Genomic DNA, 22,634 nt, shown 5'->3' on the forward strand with positions numbered 1-22,634 from the left:
CACTCCGTCGCAACATTCCTTTAGCTCACAGTGACTGGACATGCAGTCTTGCCACTAGCACTTGGCTGCTTGTCACTGTGAGGTGTGGATGGGCGGTGCGGGGGGGGGGAGTACAAGTTGCTTTTCCAGCTTGTCATGTCAGCTTTGCTTGCAGCTCACACTTTCAGTAAGGAGTGATTCAGTGGAGGAAAGGAAGGAGGGGCTAGGGATCGAGGCCCCACTTCAGGAAAGCACTTAAGCACACGCTTAACTTTAAGTATGTTCTTAAATCTCATCGAAGTTGGTCAGATGTGCTCACGTTCTTGCCTAAAATTGGCATTTTCATGCATAAGCAGCAAAGAATCCTATGGCACCTTATAGACTAACAGACGTTTTGCAGCATGAGCTTTCGTGGGTGAATACCCACTTCTTCGGATGCAAGCATCCGACGAAGTGGGCATTCACCCACGAAAGCTCATGCTGCAAAACGTCTGTTAGTCTATAAGGTGCCACAGGATTCTTTGCTGCTTTTACTAGGATGATTGTGAGGGCTTAATTAATGGAAGCACAGCATACATGCAATGCGTTGCTTTAAAAACACTTTTTCTTTTTTCTTTTCTTATAGTTATTATTGTTACTTGCTGTGATTCATCCTGGTTGAAGCCTTGGGACTTTGTCCCGTTGGCACCATACAAACACACAAGAAGAGAAAGTCCCTGCCCTGAGGAGCTTACGATCTAATTAAAGGCAAGACACAATGAATGAGCATAGACAATAGGAGGAAGGTAGCGGTAATGAGTATACATGGCTATGTAGGCTTGTCAAATAAAATCATACTTGGGGAAGTAACAGGGTTGCTAGCAAGGGTATTTCTAAAGTGATACTGGGCAAAGGAAAGAGTACTTCAGCGTCAGAATGAATCCATGTGTACTCCTAAACTACTGTGAGGTCAAGCAGAGATTTTTAGATGATGTGGGACTTGTATTTGAGCCTAAAATTGACTTTTTTTGTATTTATTATAAGCTTTATTATTAAGAATACTTTGCCTTCTATAGCCCTTTCTACCTGAATTCCACATGAATTTTCCCTGTCCCTTCTCAGGCAGCTAACTATCCTGATTTTACAGCCTGGGGGGAAAGGAGGCATGGGGCATTTCTGTGGTAACCATCAGTGGACTCAGCGATAGAGCTGGGAATAGAATCAGGAGCCCTGGCTACCCGCTCCTGGCTCTGAGTGCTAGTTGATGCTACCAACAAGAATGGCAGAAAACTCGGATGTTACAATGGAGTTGGAGACGACAGAGCTAGGCTGGGAAATAATGTACTGGTGGTGTGAGAAAAGCTTGCCATGGGATCTTACCCTCCTGCTTAGGCAACCACCTGAGATCTGGCAGGCAGACCTCTGTTCAATACTTCATCTGAAGGACATCTCTGAATAGTACATTAACACCTTATGGCTGCATTGCAATGTCAATGCTGGATATTAGCTTAGACTCTAGTTTTTGACTTGAAGAATGCAAGCAGCTGAGTCAGCCGCGTGTCCAATGTCAACATAATATAAAAGCACCTGTTGCAACCAGTAGAGAGAGAGTTGTGACTACGTTTCTGTTATGATGCTTGTTTTTAGCTCAGCTGCCAACTTTTATTCCAGGCTGAAATTTAGCCTAGAAGGCTGAAGTCTAGGAATGTGACAATTTTTTAAAAAATCTGCATGGATGCTAATAATCCTTTTTTTTTTTTTTTTTTTGTGGTGGTGGTGGTAGGTTTAGGCATTTTTTCTAGTGCCCCTGGCCAAAATTTTCTTTCTCCTTCCCTCCATCCCTCACTTCAACTGATGCTGCATTTAGTTGTTACCGTAGATGCAGAATTTGTTGAAGTGCTTTTGGATTCTTTAGGATGGAAAGAGTTAATCAGGGATCAGATTAAGGCCTGGCTGCCGCATAACTCACCTTCTCCTGCTCCAGTATTGCAGGTGCCTGATATTCTGCGCTGTGTGCTGTACAGCGTGTAGACCTAGAGGGACAGGTCAGGCATGGAGTGCCTGCCTTTGTTTTGCCTTTTTCTTTTTTCTCTGCTTGCTTTGTGTCTCAGCTTTAAAGTCACTTCAAATGGAAGGTTTTTCTTTGTGTGATGATAAATAGAGTCTAAGGGTAACAGTTGCATCCTGAATACAGATGTAACATAATGGTGTTTTAAAAAATGTATCAATGAGCAGTTTACTTATGACTCCAGCACTTCCGAAAACTGCTGCTGGTTTCTGAAGTACATGGGGGAGGCCACTGTAGTCCCAACAGAGCCAAACAGACTCTGTGCCAGGACACTGCAACTTGTCTTTTTATATAATGCTTTGCAGGCAAGTGGGGTTTCAAAGAGAACCCGATACACTAGAGCAATAGCGGCAGAGGGGAGATAACCCTCCTGTGGCTGGAGGTGCATTTAGTTGATGCAGTTACTCCCGGTGCCATTTTCATGTTGATTATAACTGACTGTCTCGTGCCTCTCCCTGTGAATGTCCCAGGGTCATCGTTTAAAAAACAATCGCAGTCCTTTGATTTTTTTTTATTGTATTTTTGTTTTGTAAGGGATTTCGGCTCACTGCAGCATGTTTTTGTGTACTGTGTAAACAGCCTACTTGGAGCTGGCAAAGGAGTGGAAGGGGGAGTTGAAGGATGTGGCCATTTTCAAAGCATCAGTCCTTGGCAGAATAGGGAGAATAGGCACACAGCTTAGTTCCAATCCTTATTGCCAGTTTGTTGCCAATCGTGGTGGCTTTCCATAGTCCTGGGGAAAGTGTTGGGGAAATATATTAGTACAGACAACACTTCAGTAGAAGTCTGAGCTTGGAGAACACCCGTAGGTGTCTGCAAAGAGCAAGGAGTCTCTCGCTACAATAGCTCTCTCCAGAGGCATCTGGCTCCCTAATTCTTCATGCTGGCTGATCCATGCATCAGTTTTTTGGAGCCCAGGCCTGCCTGTGCTTCTAAGGGCTTCTCTACAGTACCGCGCAGGGTCATTCTAAGATACACAACTTCAGCTACATGATACTCTCCTGTCGACTCCGCTTGCGCTTCTCGTTCTGGTGGAGTACTAGAGTCAGCGGGAGAGCACTCAGCGGTCGATTTATTGCGTCTATACTAGACCCGATAGACACACACACACACGATTGATCGCTGCCCAGCGATCTGGCGGGTAGTGTAGACAAGCCCTAAGAGTAGGTTCAGTGAAAGCAGCGTCTTCAGAGACAGATAGACAGAGAACCCTCTGGACAAACAGAAATGTCCTGCTGAGGTTTCATCTAGGGAAGGCCATCTGCATCACATTGCTCACGGGCATTAAGTGCTGCTGCGCCATTTAAGGTGTGAGCGGGAGAAAAATATGGTAGGGGATGGACGAAGGAAACCCCTAAAACCACAGCTCGTCGCCACCTCTCCCTCCAAGTTATTGAGGCATTGTTAGTACCTGGCCACCCCCAGAGCTACTGCCCATCCTGCCCTCCAGTGGAAGCAGTAGGAAGGGGCAGTAAGAGTGCCATGATACCAGGTACTGTTGCTGTTATGCAGAATCAGGGGCTAGAAGCGCTGCATACTATCCAAACACGGTGCAATTCTTGAGCTAGTATCATAGCTCAAACATCAGATGCATAAGCAAGCACTGCTAACCCAGCACTGACTTTTTCTAGGGACTCTCTGCCAGCTTTATGCAGACTTTGTGATTTGTATGAAATACAAGCTTTGAAGGTCCCTTTAGTCAGCTTCAGGGAGTGGAGGGCTATTGCACATTTGTTAAATACTTCCAAACAGTGCTGCTCAGAGGGGGGTGAGAGCATTTTCATTTGCTGCTGATTAAATATCTCCCTTCCTTCCTTCCTGCAGGATGGGAAACAGCTTGAGGACACACAAGGAATTTAATTTATTTTTTATTTTTGGTGGTTGAAAAATGTTAAAGGAATCTCTTGAGCAAGAGACATCCTGGGTTCAGACCACAAATTGGGCTGAGCTATGAGTACTCAAGATGTTATAAATCAAGCAAAAGCACCTCTGAGTCGCATATGATTTTCCTTTCCAAATTCTTGTCTGAATATTTCCGCCCCCTCTCCCCCTTCCAAAAAGTGACCTGATCTAATCAGTTTACAGTCACTTTGAGTGACTCTCTGAAGCAAATGAAAAAAGCTTAGTTAGGAGAAGAATGAAATGGCTTTTTATTCTAAGGGACAATCCAAAGTCCTGGGATAATATGTAAATCTTCCACTCTTTGGTCACAGAAAGCTATCTTGTTCTCGGGAAAGGAGAAAATGTACACATCCGCTTTCTGTGAACCTCTCTGAAATAGCAGAACGTTTATTTTGGTGTTGCTGACAACACGGCTGCTCGCTAACAGTCACTTGAGAGCTTAATATTCTGGGATAGTATGTTTAGATAGCTAGCATGGGACTAATTTTCAACAATCAGGAAAATAAATGGAGGGGGAAGTGCACATACTCCACTGGCAAAGGAGTGACAAATATTAACTTGGTGCTAGATAAAGAAGAGATTTCCTATGTGCGGGCCAAAACTCCAGTGACATTTCAGTGGATAACAAGTAGGGATAAACCTTAAATAGCTCAATAAATATAAACCCCAGTTTACCCTGGCCTGGGTTTATGCATCAGCATAGGTGCGACTAAGCAATCTGCTAGGCACCAATGGCTGAATCAAGGCTATTCCTGAGGGTCCACAAACCAGGGAGCAGAATTTGTCTCTCGGTTCCCGCTTACGTTTTCTGTCTCTGTGTTTCTAGTTATCTATCTTACATTAGGTACTTACACTCATCCTATTGAGATACTGTCACATCTTGGGGTTTTGTTCTCACAATCTTTAATATGTTTATTAAGCATCGCCCCTGTGAGGCAGGGTAGTGCTATTGTCCCTGAGAAACAGGCACAGAATGACTTGCTCGGGGTCACACAGGAAGGCTGTGACAGAGCAGAGAACTGAACCCAGTCTCGCAGTTCCCAGACTTGTGCTTTCTTAATGCTCTATTTAATATCAGGTTTCAAAAGCAGGTTATCATACCGAGAAATGTCACCATTATAAACATTTTGGTGGGCGTCTCCTTGATAAGCCCGTCTTTTCAGCCCAGGCACATTTCCCATCTAGACTGAAAGCAAAGCAGCGTCTCCTTGCAATATTGTTAATCTGTTGTTAAGGGGGAAAAAAATCTTAACACCAGGCTTTTTTGTTAGCCCTGAATAGAATTATGCATCGTGAATAAAAACTGCTGTCAACATGCATTGGTTTCAAAACATTAGAGCATATGGTATGTGATTATCTGTATTGTCAAATGCAATAAAGGGGATTTGGATATAATAAAAAAATGTAATATTTTAGAAATCTGGTAATAAACTGTAGAAGAATTGACAAGCAGAGACTCAGTGAGGCCTGTAGGCAAATACATAGAAATGGCAGGACTTTTCAGCACAGCATGGAGTGATCACAACAGATGAATTAGAAAAGAACTTTGTTTTAATTCATGAACTTAACCTGGTTAACTAAAATCTATGGTGCAATGGCTTTTCATCCCAGCATTTGCAGGGGGGAGTGACCTTTCTGTGGCTACTCGCTGCCCTTTGCAGCAATGTTTCCCTTCGTTCTCACCCACTGCTTGGTGGATATACAGCTTCAAAGTAATTGAACTTGACTGATGGTTACCAGTTTAGAACAATAACTGAGGCCCCACGGAGGCCAAAATAGAAGAAGCAGTATTGTCTTGTGATTAGAAAGGAGGGCTGGGAACCAGGACTCCTGGGCTCTGCTTCCATCTTTGCTACTGACTGCTACTTTCCCTGACTGTGGAAATCAGGATGATAACTTATCTCAGAGGAGAGTGTGAGACTAAACTAAAATGTACAGGATCCGCTTGTGGAAGGTACCATGGAAGCAGAGAATTGTGACGTATAATAATATGCCCCAGGCACTCAGGAGTTCTGTGACATGAAAACAAGACTCCATCAACTACTGTAGGGACCATTTGTTGCAGATACCACTGATGATAGATGAGGTTTTGTGGTAAAGTCACCTGGTAGTCAGAGAATGAGGCCAAAGGTCAGGAAACATGAATTATACCCACATTGCTGCTGACTCTGACCTTTGGCTTGTCCCGCCTAATCTCTGTTCCTTGATTTCCCACTTCGTAAAATTTGAATAACACCCTTCCTTCCATCCTCCTTCATAAAGCTCTCTTCCTCTAAAGAAAGGCGCTATATCTGTACTTATGATTATTTCCATAGCCCATGCGATTGCTCTTTTTAACAGGGATCTCTGCTAAGCAACTGCCTGGATTGTGCACATTAAAGGTCTTGCTGGTGAACCTGAACAAGTAGCTTTCACTTGTGATGGAAAATTCACTTGGTAGATATAGATACATTAAATGAATTTAAAAACAATTTGGAGCTTTTTTTATTTCCTTTTTGGTGGTGAAAGAGGGCCAATTTATATCAAGGTCCCCTGTTTTCCATTATGACTCCTTGGAGGACCAGAACTAGAGCATTTCAGTCATCAGCTAAAGGTGCAGGGAGGGTGAGGAATATTGAACAAAGAGAGTTTTTCACCCAAGTGTTATCCAAAGTTGGAGTTAAATAGGTATAAACAAAAGAGCAAACATGTAATAGAGATTTAGATAATGTAACTGAACCCCCTTCCTCTCTCTCTAGCTCACATTTTAGTCTCCTGTGGTTCCCCAGTTGCATTAGTTTTAGAATTCCCCAGCAAAAACCTAGAAGTTAAGACATGATATTTCTAATGCAGAAAGCCAAGCAGGAAAAAGAAGACACTGTTGGGGAGGTTGGAGGGGAAAGAAACTTTCAGGCCTTCTTTATAGACAGAAACGAAGCAAGGAACCCTGACACGAATGCACCTCTCACGCACATACACACAATTTTTCTCAGGTCACTGTTAATGCTTCTAAATGATCTGTGAGTATATTAATGCCTTCTGTTAATTAACAATATAATAAAACTGGCATTTCGTAAACTGCCATGTAGCGCATGTTTTAGTCATTATGTACTCAGCGGTTTGGTTTCGGAATGCTAATCGAATAAAATTTTAATGAAGATTTGTTGCTATGAAAAATTTATCAGGAAAAGTTCAGGTGCTGCTTACATTAACGTGGCTTGTAATATGCAACGAGGTTTCCCCTTTCACACCAAGCGCTGAAAATACATTTTAGTTAAAACTATTCTTTTGATAGAAGAGCAAAACTGAATAATGAACTCTTAAGTCGGTGCCATTTTATTACTAGGAGCAATTATAAAAGGGGCTCCTACCTTTTATCTAAAAGTCATATTTTTGTTTAGTTCATGCAGTTTTGCCTCTCCGTTGATGCTCTGTCCTACTCCATCTTGGAGTCCACTCAACTGTGAAGCAAGTACACAGCAGAATCCAGCCTTTCTCTGCAAGGGTGGATCTAGCTGCCAAAGCCCTAAGGAAGGAAGGGAGTGTGTTTGTTGGTCAGAACAGGAGACTGGGCATAGGAGTCCCAGGCTCTGTTCATCGCTCTGAGAGTGAGTTGCTGTGTGAGAGAGGACGGTGCAGTGGTTAGGGAACGAGTCTGTTACTTAGGAGGCCTGTGTTCAATTCCCTGCTCTATCAGAGACATCCTATGTGACCCTTGGCCAGTCAGTGTCTCTCTGTGCCTCAGTTCCCCCTCTGGACCATGGGGATCATAGCACTGCCCTACATCACAGAAGTGTCATGAGGGTAAATGTAATTAGAGGATTGTAAGGCCCCTATTACTATGATAGTTGGGGCCACATAAGTACCTTGGGTAGCTCTCAACTTCTCTGTGAACATATGTAACATGCTGTACCTACCTTACGGCTTGTCTTCACTGCAGTGTTAGCTTGAGGTATAACTCAAATGTTGCCCCTAATTCAAGTCCCATCCACACACAAAAAGCCCTAGCTGAAGTTAGGTGGTGCTTTCTCTCGGGCTAGCTGGCCTGTCCCGGGGGTGAAGCTTGAGTGCTGCTGATGTTCAGGGTATTAAGGCTACTCAGAACTGCTAGTACAACCACTTTGTGCAGCTTGAGTGTATTTCACAGTGTGGCTGCTCTTGCTTGAACCAGGCTATCTTGGTATGTCTTCACTGCCATGAACCTGAGTGACTGGCACCCAGGTTCACCAGGCCTGGATGTGAGCATCCCCACAGCAAAGCCGTGACTGTGTCCACACTGCACTTGCCCGTGTATGTGTGTCCAGGGGCATATCCCTTGGTCCTTTGTGTTGAGATGCTGTAGGATTCTTTCTCAGTACTTTGTGTCAATTGCAGGAGAACCGGTCTGTCCTTCAGGGGAGGTTGTGAGAAGGCCACTGGAAGACTAGCAGCACTGGAGTGGTTTTGCCTCACTGCAAAGTGGGTAGTTCCAGTCCAAACTAAATCAGAGCCTGGGCTTTAACCCACACTCCCAGCCGGGTCAGCTAGCTTAGGCTTAAAGCACCTCCGGAGCTTGTCAGAGGTCTTTTTTGTGGGGGTGATGGTGAGGTCTGGGCTAACCGTGCAATGAAGAGTCTTAACAAATAAACACACCACGCCTTGAATTCTACAAACCACACAATAACACTAGCCTGCTGTGTGCTTCCACAGGTTTCGGTGCCTGAACACCAGCAGGCCACTTTTCAGAGGTGTTGAGCAAACACAACCCCTCCTGAAGTGAACAGGAACCCAGCACCTTTGAAAATCAGGCTGTTTTTAGTTAGGTGCCTTAACGTGGATTATAGAAGCTTAACTTTAAACACAGAGATTTGAAAAGTTTGGCCGGAAATTGTGCCTCTGAGGGAGGGGCACAACCCTCCCACCCCCTCCATCACACTGTTAGAGCGGAGTTTGCCATGGGGTCCGTTTAACAAGGAAAGTTTCACATTCTTAGAAAAGAAAATTTTTTTTTTTAATACCCTTGAATGACAGTCCCTTGCAGTAGGAGGATGGAAGGGGAATCTGAGCCTTGCGGTTCTCCAGAACAAAAGCTGAGGAATATCTTCCTGGTGCCCTTTATCCAGCTGTGTGGCTGACCTCAGCTCTTTGCTTTCCTGCTGCGTTAGTATTGAAATGCTAGCACCTTTTGTGGAGGTCTCGATCTGAAGCAGTTGTCTGCCGATTTAATTTTGAGAATTTACTCCTATATATTGGCACTTCTTAACTGCGGTAATATCTGTGTCTGTCATGAGAAGCCGACTATTTTCCTGACCAACCCAAGACACACATGCACTAAATGGATTTGTGAGCTAATCTTCTGCCTTGATGAGTGTCATTCAGAGAAATGCTGCTGTAGAGCACACTTTAGAATTAAATGCGGTTGGTATTTTCCAACCTAGACCACAGGCATTCCTTCCCACCCCCCGTTGGTTAACACTAGGCTGGGATGGGACTTTATTCTCAGTACAGAATATTGTGCCTTCAAATATAATCATCAGTATTCTCGGCATGTTTTCATATACTTGGGGTAGGAAGGGTGGTGGGGGAAGTGTGCTTATAAATAAAGTATTTTTTACACACGTTCATATATACGAATGTGTATATTATATATTTATATCCATATCAGTGGTGATACTTGGACCTGGCCTAATGGACAGCGCATTTCCTCACTCTGTAGTTGAGTCATTTCACTGTGGCTGTTGGTCTGATCTCCATTGGAGCCCCTAGGTACTATCTTGTTACAAATAATGAATAATAGCTCACAGTTTTTTGCGAAAGGCCGTGTTGTAATACTCCTGCCACCTGGTTCCTTCTTCTTGTCCATGTTGCTTTCTTGCCTAGGTTTGCTTGCTAATGTATAGTTGTGTTTACACCACTCCTTTCTGTGGGGTAGGGGCTGGGAGAACATCTGACACGCCGACAGCTGCGTGATGTTTTCTGCATGATGGAGGGGAGTGTGTCACACTCCTTGCTGAATAAACAGACAGGCATGCCAACAACAATGTAAATGAATCCTGCGGGTGAGGTTGCTGGTGGGACTAGAACATGGTCCCCAGCATTCCTAGGCAGCAGCGCTAATTGAGAAGCTTGAAAAGCTCACATAAACACTCCCCTCAGTTGCTCCCCACAGCTCCATGGCTGGTCTGGAGCCAATGCAGAAGGCAGACTTACATTCCAAATGAAGACTAAGCATACGTTCGGTATTCTGTACACCCAGCTACTTTTTGGGGGAGGAATCTCATAGACAGTAAAAGCTTTGTTGGGGGTGGGGGTGTGCCAGTGAATCCAATATTCCAGTTAACTGAGAGTTTTATGCTTTACCAATGGAATACCAATTTTCAAAGAATTCGAATACAATGAAATGAATAAAATATAAAATACAGTAGTACAGTATACAGGTATTTACCAATCCAGTAGTAGCACTGCACTGCAGAGTGATTGGATTCTTGAAGCTCTTAGGTGCATACAGGTAAAGTTTTCTATACAGTAGGTTATCTTATGACACTACATATCATTATGGGCAGCGTATGGTGTACACCCAGATCACTAAAAACACACTTAACACTAAAACTATACTGAACATAATTTAATCTTTCTTTGATGATTCAGAAGGCACTTCAAGATCTTGCAGTGCCTCAGGGTCGTCATTATCAACATCAATTATCGTTGTAGCTGTAGAAGGTGTAGGAGATTGGGCTGAATCTGTAATGACCCTATGACACACCCTGGAAGCTGCTTTTTTGAATAAATCCCTGATATCAGCTTGCTTACTTGCCTTCTGCCTCTTTTGCATAAAAGTAGACTGCAGAATATGCAATTGCACAACCTCCTGGGCAGTATACCAGTCCCGGTTACTAGATTGAAGATTTGTATTGGGAGAGATCAGAAATGCCAGTTAATAGAGTTTTCCGGTTGATAAAGTGCCGCATAACACAGCTTTTACTGGATTTTCATCTCTTGTAGGAAAAAAAATCTCTGTTAAAATTAAAATGATGGCAACTTTCATCCAAGGAATTCGGGTCTCTTTGCATACATTAATGAATTACGCACACTGCGCCTTAGAGAAGCAGACATCATTTATACCAAGTTGACAGGTGGGGAAACTGAGTCAGAGAGCAAGAGCGTGATTGTGCATAGGCAAGACACACAAGGCAGATACCACTGATGATAGATGAGGTTTGGTGGTAAAGTCACCTGGTAGTCAGAGAATGAGGCCAAAGGTCAGGAAACATGAATTCTACCCAGGAAACATGAATTCTACCCAAGAAACAGCTAACTGCAGACCAGTCAAGAAGATGTTAAGCTCAAGCTAGCTCTGAACGTGTTATAAAAAGAAGCATGATGACACGGTCTTTGATATATTTGGTTTCAGTCTCCATTTCATGCAGTAGCCACCTATCGCAGCCATATCACTGTTCAGGTTTTCTTCAGACTTGTGGAAGTCACAGTCCCTTGAGGCCAAGCAAAGATCATGGGTGTATGTGACCTGCCTGGTGATAGTGTTCAGTAGGTCATTGATAAATACATTAAATAGGTGCCGGCACTTGCAGGAGTCTGTTCTTCTGGATTCTCCAGGTGCTGGTTTTGAGGTCTGTGAGATAGAGGGGTTAAATGACTTATCCAGAGCTATATAGTAGGTCAGTGGCAGAGCTGGGGCTAGCACCCAGGAGTGCTGACACTCATATTCTTGCTCTAAGCACCAGATAACTCTTCCTTCCAAAGCCAGGAGTCCTGATTCTTAGGCTTTTTCACTTGATAAATAACTCTTCCTCCAGTAAAAAGTTTGGAACACGTCTGATTTTTTTTTTTTTTTTTTGGTCATTTGCTCTGAAAATGTTTCTTCCTAACTTAGTAAATTCTGTTTTTCTTTGTCTTTAAGTAGAAGATTTGGTAACAAAATTTACATCATCTGATTTCTATGCTCCCTACCCTTCTGATGTAAGTCTTTTATTATTATTATTATTTATTTATTTTATTATAAGAAGGAGGTTTGACAGCCTCAGGTGTTAGATAGCTTGATAAGTAACTTTTTCCCTTCTGATTATGAGGAATGTGTGAATAAAGTAGAACCATATTGATTCACACCAATCTATGCATCGACTGTGTGAGAGCCACTTGCAATTCCCAGCAGCACCAGAAAGCTTTGCAACAGGGAGAAATATGACCAGGCAAGTTGAGAAAATAAATTAAACTAGTGTCAACTTTTCTTGTTTCTTCCCTCATTATTAATGGATGGAATGGGGCTCGTTTATCAAGAAGAGGAAAAATTAATTGACACGGGCTTTAATATTATTATGCCTGGCTTGTCTGGTCACATTTCTTCATTTTTTTGAAAGGCATTTTATTACAGTTTACAGCGACCAGCTGCCAAAACTATTGGTGTAAACAAGAAAGCAGGTGCATAAATAATGCTGCAGTGGAACTAGAGGTTTTGTGCATCTAGGCTTAAGTAGCTTAAGTAGAGGAGAAAGGAGAGGCATAAAGCAAATACAGATTAGATCAGATACCAAGAAGTAATATTAGAAGGGAATGTGGTACTGTCTTAATATTTTGTCATTATGTAGCTGTGTCTCACAAATGGATATTATGGAGTAATTATTTACGTCCATCAGAACATCTGTATGTTGGCAGGTGGATAAACTCTGGAACTGATAGGTTTACTGGTGATGTAAGGTGGGGATCTACCATAGGCCTGATCCTGCACGGTGCACAGATAAGGTGGTGATGGGCGCAGTGCTAGGGTTGCCAGGTATCCGGTTTTCGACTGGAATGCCTGGCCAAAAAGGGACCCTGGCGGCTCCGGTCGGCACTGCTGACCGGACTGTTAAAAGTCCAGTTAGTGGCACAACAGAGCTAAGGCAGGCTCCGCACAGCTCCCAGGAGCTCCCATCCTCACCCAACCCCCTGAACCAGTGGTGAAAATGAGTGAGTGAGTGAGGGTGGGGAGCGCGAGTCACGGGGGGGGAGGGAATGGAGTGAGCAGGGGTGGGGCCTTGGAGGATGGGCGGGGCAAGGGTGTTCGGTTTTGTGCGAGTAGAAATTTGGCAACCCTACACGGTACAAATGCCCACACAAGGACTATGCAGCTGCAGAGCGTTGCATGTATGAGACAAGTGCAAAGAAGCCCTATCCTGCATTAACGAAAGCACTCCCATGCAACTGCCAAGTTATTCTTGCATAGCAGCAGAAGTGAGAGCTGAGAATTTATTACACTTATTTGCATGCTGAAGATGGTGCTTAAACCCAAGTCTCCTCCGATACACACTTTCTCCTTTCCATGCTCTGGTTTCTTTAGATTATTGTGTGGTCATGGAACAGGCTTGGTGATTATCGTGTATATTATTTGTATGACAGTAGCCTTTAAGGTATGTCTGCACAGGGATAAAAAACCCATCAATGGCCTGGGTCAGCTGACATGACTTCACGGGGCTCTGTCTCTGGGGCTGAAAAATTACTGTGTAGATATTTGGGCTCGGGCTGGAGCCAAGGCTCTGGGACCCTGCAAGAATGGAGTCTACGGTGGAGGTGGGAATTGAATCCAGCTATCCTAACTCCTAGTCCAGTGCCTTAACCACAGGACCATCCGCCTTCTATGAATCATTTCTGGGTGAAGATTTTATTTAGCTTATTCTCAGCAATAGTGAGTGCTTAGCCTCAGTTGCTCTCTTGCACTAGAGCACAACCGTGTTGCTTTGTTGGATGCATAGACTTGTAAGATCAAGACCTATATGTCCCAGTAAGGTGGGAAAGTACCTTTAGCACACTATGCTGCTTCCACATAATTCTATGGATAAGGGGTAAGCTCTCTGTGTGTGTGCGTGCATGTGTGTACATGTATGTAGATCTAGCTACACGTAACAAAATATACATGTACACAGAGAGAAACTCTTGACCGTACCGAAACTTTCTACTAACTGGCAAGAGAAAATAGCCATGTCTCATAACAATTGTGTCATCTCGGCTTTATTTCACCAAAGCTGACACAAACCCTTTCCAGTGATGACAGAGGTGTGAAATATAGCTGACTTCTAGTGTGAAAAACCCAAACACAGCACACAGAAGCATGATTTTCTGAGCAATTGACACTTAGCACTTATTTATACTTCTTCTGATTTTAAATTGTTTTAATCCTGTATGGCTTCAGTCATTTACTCTGAACAGTGTTTCTCTTATTTGTAGGGTACTGTGATAGAATGTCACTACAGAGTAACTCTGGCTACATAGAACTGTGGGTGGAAGAGGTTCTATGAAATGTACTTGGATAAACAGAGTTCTGGATCAGTGACGGATTTTCAGTGCAAAGGATGCTCGTTGGGGCGTATTCAAACCTCTGCAGAGGTGTCAGAAATGTTTGCAGTGAAAGTTGGAGCTACTTGAAATTCTGTGTGTTTTGGATTGTGTTAATGGATCTGATTCGTCAAAATTTGCTCTCTGGTGTGAATTTTGCACTAGAACCCGGTTCCCAGTGAAAGGAACTCTTTTGCAGTTTGCAGTTTGAAATGCTTGCCTGTTTTCTGTGTGAAAAGAGCACTTTCATCAAATAAATTGCCTGATGCCAAATAGTAATAATTTTTTTTTGCTAAACTTTGAGAGAGATATCACCCATTTCTTATAGATCTTGTGAGAAGGCTTGAGGGTTACTAGGTTCCGCTGTTAGCATTGTAACCTGTTTGGGCCAGGGGCTATCATTTAATATATGTTTGTACTGCACTTAGCACAATAGGACCTTGATGTGGTGGCCTCTGGGTGCTACTGCAAAATAAAAGTAAATAATCTAAATAATGTTCTTTAGATTGCCGTTACTTTAAACATCTGGCAGTCCCACAGCTCCATTCCCTGATATGCCAGCTAACCACTTGGATTCAGAGGAAGTCGCCTTGAAACCTATGGGCTATGTTCTACCCTTAGTCTCTGTATTCCCAGCGTCATTAAGAGTAGTACAAGAGGACTGAGAACACAATTATTCTTCATGCGGAGGGGGATGGTATTTTCAAGCTTAACATAAAAACTCCTGTAGCCCATTTTTCTGTATTTTCTCATGAAAAGAAAATCTTCCCAACTTAAGTTGAATTTTCAGCCATAAACATATGGCCTGATTTTCAGTGATGCTAAGCATCTGCAGCTCTCATTAAAGGTGGCTGCAAGATGCTCAGCCTCTCTGAAAATCCGAACCTCCTGGAAGTCAAGAGTAGACTAACCATAACGTGTTGTACAAGCTAAGTGGTTTTATTGGCAGTTTATAATAGTCATCAAGCGTTGTGAGGACTTTCTGAGACTTACAAGTAAGTTGCCATCTTAGACTGCAAAGGTTCACGATTTAAAGAAAAAGAGCTACAAAAATTATTTATCCACTAGAAGGCACATTAACAACCACCTTCAAAAGCATTGGTATCTTAGCTTACTTTCAGAAACAGTTGACTGAATGAGAGCCGCAACTCAGCTATGAACATTTTTTGGAGAGACTGAGAGGAAGAGGAAGATTATTCTCTAGAGAGGTAGTATAGAATTGTAGGGTTGGAGTGGTAATCTAGTCCATCCCCTGCACTAAGACCAGGCAAACTGTACCTAGATCATCTTTAACAGGTGTTTGTTTAACCTCCAGTGATGGGCATTCCACAACATCCCTTGGTAATCTGTTCCAGTACTTAACTAGCCTTAGAACTAGGGTGACCAGATGTCCAGATTTTATAGGGACAGTCCTGATTTTTGGGTCTTTTTCTTATATAGGCTCCTATTACCCCCCACCCCTTGTCCCAATTTTTCATATTTGCTGTCTGGTCACCCTACTTAGAACCCTCCATCCTCCCCTTCACACCCAATTTTTCTGACCCGCAGTGAGCTGGAGCTCAGTGAACGTGACATAAATATCCATTCATGTGCATGCGTAGCCTTTCCAAACCAGTGTACAGAATGAATCTAGAGGTATTTGCTTTTGTCTGTGATAGTGTTTACTACATCAATCAATCCCCCTGAAGAAGTTCTGGGCCCAATTTCAGTGTCTATCAACAGCCATTGACCAATATGTGAATGGGATTAAATGATTTTTTTGAGCAGATGATAAAGGAAGGTTTTTTTCCACCTGAAGGTCACGAATCCTGTCGCTGCTTCCTTCAGTGATCTCACTTGGCTCAGATGCTCTCATCTGGGGGCATTTGTTTCCTCCTTTATATATTTTCCCTATTCTTTGTCTTTTCTTTTACAGAAAGGATTATTCAAATGAATATTCAGTTTTATTCATTTGAATCAAGGGGGGGGGGAACCCAACTGTTTGACTCTGTTAAATGCTTATCTCTTAAATAGAGCTTGTTAGCTTCCAATAATAGCTTCATTCAGGAGGATGCAGTATAATTTCATTTTAAAATGTGTGCTCCTTGACAACCGGAATCCTATTTATGTCACCATTTTAAACAGCCTTCTTTGTTTTGTGTTAATCTCTTTCGTACACTTTCCATGGAATGTTTTTTGTTGTTGTTGACTCTTGGTACCTCTCATAAGAAATAATCAACTGTTTGAGCCAGAAAGCTTTAGAAGAGTTTGGGTAATTTAAAAATGAGCGTGTATTCATTGTACTGATTAATGGGGCATGCATACAATAATATTTTTCTTATGCAGTTGTTTAAAAGTTGGTAGCTGGGTTTTTTTAAAATTTTATTTTAAATATACCACAGATTATTTCATGAGGTTTTGATTCCGGAGCAAATGATCTGTTTGGAGTTGCTACATTTAAAATATGACGTGATCTCTTGGTGAATGTCCTGTGGGTTTTAAGTGGTTGTACATGTGTGGATTATAAGCTACTGGATGCTTTCCAATCAATTAAAAATGTCAGTGATCATAAAGCGAAGATGTTATTATGAGCATAGTGCCATTGATCCTATTGCACTTTGCAAGCTAGAGGCTTGACCCTGCATACACTGTAAAACATACAGCACTTGTTGAAATGTCACCACCTCTGGGGTGGAGATTAGCTGCAGGGGAATTTGTGGCCATGTCTGATGATTAGTATATTAGTCTAATGATTAGTATATGGAGAGGGGAACAAGCCTTCGGCTTTGACAAATGCTATGTCCATATATAGGGTGACCAGATGTCCCAATTTTATAGGGACAGTCCTGATATTTGGGGCTTTGTCTTGTATAGGCGCCTATTACCCCGTTCCGATTTTTCATACTTGCTATCTGGTCACCCTATCCAGGGTCACCCAGAGGATTCCGGGGGCCCGGGGTCTTTGGTGGTGGGGGGCCCCACTTCGGCGGTAAGTCGGCGGCGGGGGGTCCCTCCGTTCAGGGACCCGCCACCAAAATGCCCCAAAGACCCACGGCGGGGACCCCCCTCCGCCGAATTACCGCCGAAGCGGGACCCGCCGCCGAAGTGCAGCCCCCACCGCGGGTCTTTGGGGCACTTCGGCGGCGGGTCCCGGAACGGAAGGACCCCTCCCCCCCCCGCCGAATTACCGCCGAAGACCCGGCTGCATTCCAGCGGCGGGTCCTGCTTTGGCGGTAATTCAGCGGCGGGGGGTCCTTCTATCCCGGAGAGGAAGGACCCCGGCCAGCGAAGACCGGGAGCGAAGAAGCTCCGGGGGCCCGGGCTCCGCGAGAGTTTTCCAGGGCCCCCGGAGCGAGTGAAGGACCCCGATCCAGGGGCCCCGAAAAACTCTTGTGGGGACCCCTGCTGGGCCCGGGGCCTGGGGCAAATTGCCCCACTTGCCCCCCCCTCTGGGAGGCCCTGACCCTATCCATAAAGAGCAGATGGCACCTTGACTTTAAGGGCTGTTGTAGAGCTCCATGCTTGAACTGAGTCGGTCCCTCTCTGGAGGCGAAGTGGCTAAATCAGGATGTGACTCTGTGGTTCCAGGGGCAGTAGGTATTATAAACCCCAGTGCTTGAGTCCATCCCTTCCTCCTTGTTTTGATCTGACATGGCCTCCAACATGGGTTCGTTCTCTATAGGAATGCAGCAAACTAAGGTGGTTACTCGCTGCAGGGAAATAAAAATAAAAATTTTCATTTTCCTCAAGGGCTGCTACAAATAGAAACTAAAAGAGGCTTGTGCAGTCATAGAGCGTTGAATTCTTCTAATAGAGAAAGAGATTGTTCAGCACAGGTTGCCACTTGAAACCTCTGGCGGGCTGTAGCATGATTTGAAACCTATATACTTCAGTGATACTGGGGTTTTTGTTCTTTTAAGTTTTTGGCTAGGTTTAAAATTTCAGGTTAATGCCATATTACAGGAACGTGGGTAATGTATTTACACTGGGAATTTCAGCTTTGTTGCAACTTCCTGATGATTATTTTTTAAACGAGGGCCAAGGTTTGGGGTTCATTTAACCTTTTGTTTCTTCCACAGTGATTTGTTTTGAAGCACTAAGTCACAAGAGTAAATTCACCCTGTGCAAAGGACGGACATTAGGCCTTTGTACTACTGAAATCCTGAAAGTCGGACTTAGATGGTGGTGGCCCTTCAGGACAACAGTGAATGTCACCCATAATGAGCTGACGGTCCCATCTCAGCTTTATAATTCAGACCCCTCCTGTTTCCTTGTCCTGCCATCTAGCCACTAGCGCGCAGTCATCCTGCATTCTTCTTGTTTTCCTTTGTTAATCATCACTTTAACAGATTCATTGCAGATGATAATGCATCCACTAGGTAAAATGATTACACAGTTAAGGAATAGCATTTACTGATAATTAATTGTTTCGTTGCTTCTTTGCTTTTCCACAAGAGGAAGAAATAAATGTTTTTAGACATAATCAAGTTTGTTTTCTCTCATCAAGCCAGATAGACAGGCATGTTTGAAATGGTGTAGCTCTTTTAAAAACCTGCAAATGAGTGTTGACACCATTGGATTGTTCTGTTATTTCTATTATAAAACCTGTGAATCCAGAAAGCTGTATGTCTATCTTCTTTAATCAGACAAATCATTTCTTCATAAACCTGTATTTCTGCCTTATGCATGCAGATGGGAAGGAGTACCCCGTTTCCTAGTTTGAACATGTAATGATTTTGGTGGGTTTTCTGGTGGAGTTATGCACATTAACTCTAATCTCCTGAAAAATTCCCCTTCTCTTCTTGTTACTTGTAGTGAGACTTGAAAAAAATCGAAACTGAAATCCTCCACTGCAATATTCGCTAATGAGTTACTAATGATGAAGATGTTTCTGGAACTCAAACAATTAATGACTTGCAGAACTGGACTGGACATTTAATTCTGCTGGGCAAAACTGGTTCCCTGTGGTGTGCTGCTCTAATAACACCAATAATTACTTAACACAGTGTGGGTCCCTAGATTCCTGGGATGTCGTGTTTAGTCCGTTAACCACAAAAAATTTAGTTGCAACTGCAGTCCTGTGTAAGGAAGAATTAAGCAGAGCAATTTAGAAGACAAATAAAGGGACCAGTTTGAATAAGATGATTCAAGATGCTACATGCTTGAAGTACTGAGTAAAATAGCTTTCTGAACAAAGATGCAAAGGGAAATCTTTGGATGTTAATGTAACATAACAGTCAGATGTTGTGACTTCTAGGATATTTTGAAACCATTCTGAGTTGTAATTTACCTAAGGAGAGGTGTCGGGGGGAAGCATTCAACAGTATTAAAATTACTCTGTGTTCCTAAACCAATCAACTGGTAGGTGCTTAAACCTTGCTAGTTCACTCTAATCACTGAGAGACGCATTGAGGATAGCAGCGTTCTGTGAATTTATGAATAAGCAAACACGCATGCACAACTTCAAGGGCACTGTATTGCAAAATGTAGTTTGTTCACTTGCTCTGACAAGCACAGTTTAGTTTTAATTATTTGCTACTATGAAGTTTTCTAGCAAATGTACTGTGTGTGTTAAAGCAATGGAAGGCGTGGTAATAGAACACTTCACTAGAGCAACTTAATAGTTGCAGAATCTTTGCTGAGAGTCAAAGTGAGGAGAGCCAGGTTTTGGGAATGAAGAAACAGGTTAGTGGATGCAAAGTGAGAATTGGCAAGGTTTGGACTGTATTCCCTCATAACCAGAATCTCTGGGTTTGTAACATGCAACGGGCTGGATTCTCAGTTAGTGTTAGAATAGCAGCTCATGGAAGTCACCAGAGCACCATCAATTCCTGCCAGCTGAGTATCTCCCCCCGTGTCTGTGAACAAGATATTTACTTTCTCATGTGCAGCTGGTTTACTAGTGCAAAACTATTTATGTAAAATAAACTAGACAGTTGTGAGCTTATTTATCTCCTGTCCCTTCACCATCATTTTGGTTTGATTTAAAACACGAATTGCAATGGACTTATGAGTGCAGCATTCATTTCTATTCATATAGTATTGTGTGTGGAAGATACATACTTCCAATATCGAAGCCAAGACTTTTCTTGGTACTAATTTGGAGTTTGGGTTTTTTATATTGTTTTATTGGGAGCCTTTATGTTGTCTTAATAGATTTTGATATTTATCCACTGAGTGCTTGAAAGAAACACGGTGGTGCTTTGTGGTTGTTTTTTTTTAAAAGATGGGTGAAAATCAATATGCAGAGCTGTAGCTGGCTGCCAAACTTCTTTAGTGTGGAGTGACTCAGATAGCATGGACCCAACAGAGTAAATACAGTGTATAGCTGGCGGGCAGACAGCATGCATCAAACAACCTTAAACTGGCCCAAATCCATAGCTCCTTTGAAGCGGCAGTAGAGAAAAGATGAGTGATCAGATCAGAGGTCTTAAACTTTAATCGTTTCTTAGAGGCCTCCGGATGTCCTGATGAGGTATTTGAGGAAGTAATTCAGGAAGAAAGGGACAAATAACCACCTCCAAATCTTGGCTGACCCTTAGGGTTCACTGTGTCAATGTGCTGAAAGGACAAGCCAGGACCTGCTTTGATCCAAGAAGCACTTACTGTAGTGACTGCTTCCCTGTGAGAGCAAAGCCAGAATCTTTTGACCCTTATACATAACAGATGAGTAAATTTTTTGTTTGCTCAGAGGCAAACGTAAACAGAAAGTGCTGATACATGTTTGTGAAATCGTTAATTTTTTTATTCTTGCTGCTAGTGGTGTTGGGTAAATGAGGAATCATTTTCTCTCCCTTTTTGAATGTTTGTTCTTTGTCGCTTAATGAATCAACCCTAATGGAGAAGTCTCTTGGAATTTAAGAAGAACTGAAACTAATAGGGTTCCATAGAAATGTAACAGGGTTCTGTATGGATTACGCCAAACACCTATAAAATGTAATAGAGAATTATTTCTGTTCTCTAGGTTTTTGAGCCATCCAGTAGCAAGGAAATAACTGTCTATAACATTCTATAGAATGGATCCAAAAAATCGATAGAAAGGATAGAACCCTATTAAATATCTGATATTTTGTCTCATTCTTGTAATATATAGGAGTTTTCCATAATGGCACAATAGAAAGTGTGTGTGTGTAGTTGTGTGCATTATTATTATTAATAATTATTTGTATTTCTGTAGCTTCTAGGAGCCATAGTCCTAGACAGGACCTCATTGTGCATGTGTGTGTGAATGGTGACAAAAATCAAAACCGCCCATAAAATGCCATATTTAAATGAAGCCTCTGTTGTTTTAATATAATTAATATTTTCCTTATACTTTCCTTCTTTCTCTCTTTTAATAAATAGGATTTGGCTTCGTAACTTTTGAAAATGAAGACGTGGTGGAAAAAGTCTGTGAGATTCATTTTCATGAAATCAATAATAAAATGGTAAGTTTTTCCATTGTGCATGTCAGCAGTAGAGAAATCTCACCATTTATCACAAAAACATGCTGTGCCCGTGTGGTCCTTTGGGAAAATGTTCTCCATAAAATTAATTGTTTTTAGACATCTTGTGTCAGATGTTTGTCTTTATAGTGGGGTGAGCACCAGGTTATGAATTTCGCTTATTTAGCTCTTATTTTTCCCACTAACCTGAGGGCATATAGGGAGGTTTTCGTTACTCGGGTACCTAGTAATTGTCATACTGGGTCAGATTGGTGACCTGTCTAGTGTAGTGTCCTATCTTGGCCATGGTCAATGCCAGATACTTCAGAGGAAGGTGCACTTAGACAAAATGGGGTTATCAGTAGGGTTGCACAGGTGTATCAGAGAACAAGAATTGACTCAGCAACCACAGGGGTGAAGATGATCCAAATCGGGCCACTTGATTATTCTCAAATGCCATAATCTTCCAATAATCCAAGTTCTTGTCTCTCTTCTCCTGATTATTCCACTTTCCCCAATCTCCCCTATATAACATTTTGCTGTTGGGAAGAGGAGTACAACCCCATTTATGGCCACTGGATGGGCTTTTCAACACAGGAAAAACAACCGGAGTAGCTACTGCAGAATAAGCTAATTCAGATCAATTTCCCTGTGTAGACAAGCCCCAGTGCTGCTTAATACTGTAGCTGCCCACCAGAGGGAGCCAAAAAGAGTCATGGTGCACTGTTGTAGTCCTGCTACCATATAACCTCATATCTCTTTGAAAGCACCTCCAGATGCACCTGTCCTAATACAGGAGCAAGGCGACTCCTGAAGTTCTTCTAAAGCCCAGTCTTCTCCTGGGTAGAGGGTTGCTCTGTCAGCAAAGCCACCTAGCCAGATGAAAAAAAAAATTGTATGGAATAACTTTGATATTTTCAGTTAAAATATTCTTTTCCCTTTGTCAAAACATCCCTTGCTTCTCAAACATGTATTCAGATATGCATTGTATAGTGGTCTGATATGTGTTCACAGACTTT

General features: G+C 42.7%; 1 protein-coding gene across 4 annotated transcripts in view; it reads left to right on the forward strand.

The window, feature by feature from the left end:
• Nucleotides 1–22,634, forward strand: part of MSI2 (musashi RNA binding protein 2) — a 386,104-nt gene that overhangs the window by 272,771 nt on the left and 90,699 nt on the right. For all 4 annotated transcript variants that reach the window (XM_044993537.1, XM_044993538.1, XM_044993540.1 and 1 more), the window contains one exon: nucleotides 21,536–21,618. In XM_044993537.1, coding sequence (XP_044849472.1) covers nucleotides 21,536–21,618 — 83 coding nt within the window. The remainder of the gene's footprint in view (nucleotides 1–21,535; nucleotides 21,619–22,634) is intronic.

This window comes from Mauremys mutica, chromosome 19 (assembly GCF_020497125.1).
Source record: "Mauremys mutica isolate MM-2020 ecotype Southern chromosome 19, ASM2049712v1, whole genome shotgun sequence".
NCBI classification, from domain to species: Eukaryota; Metazoa; Chordata; order Testudines; family Geoemydidae; genus Mauremys; species Mauremys mutica.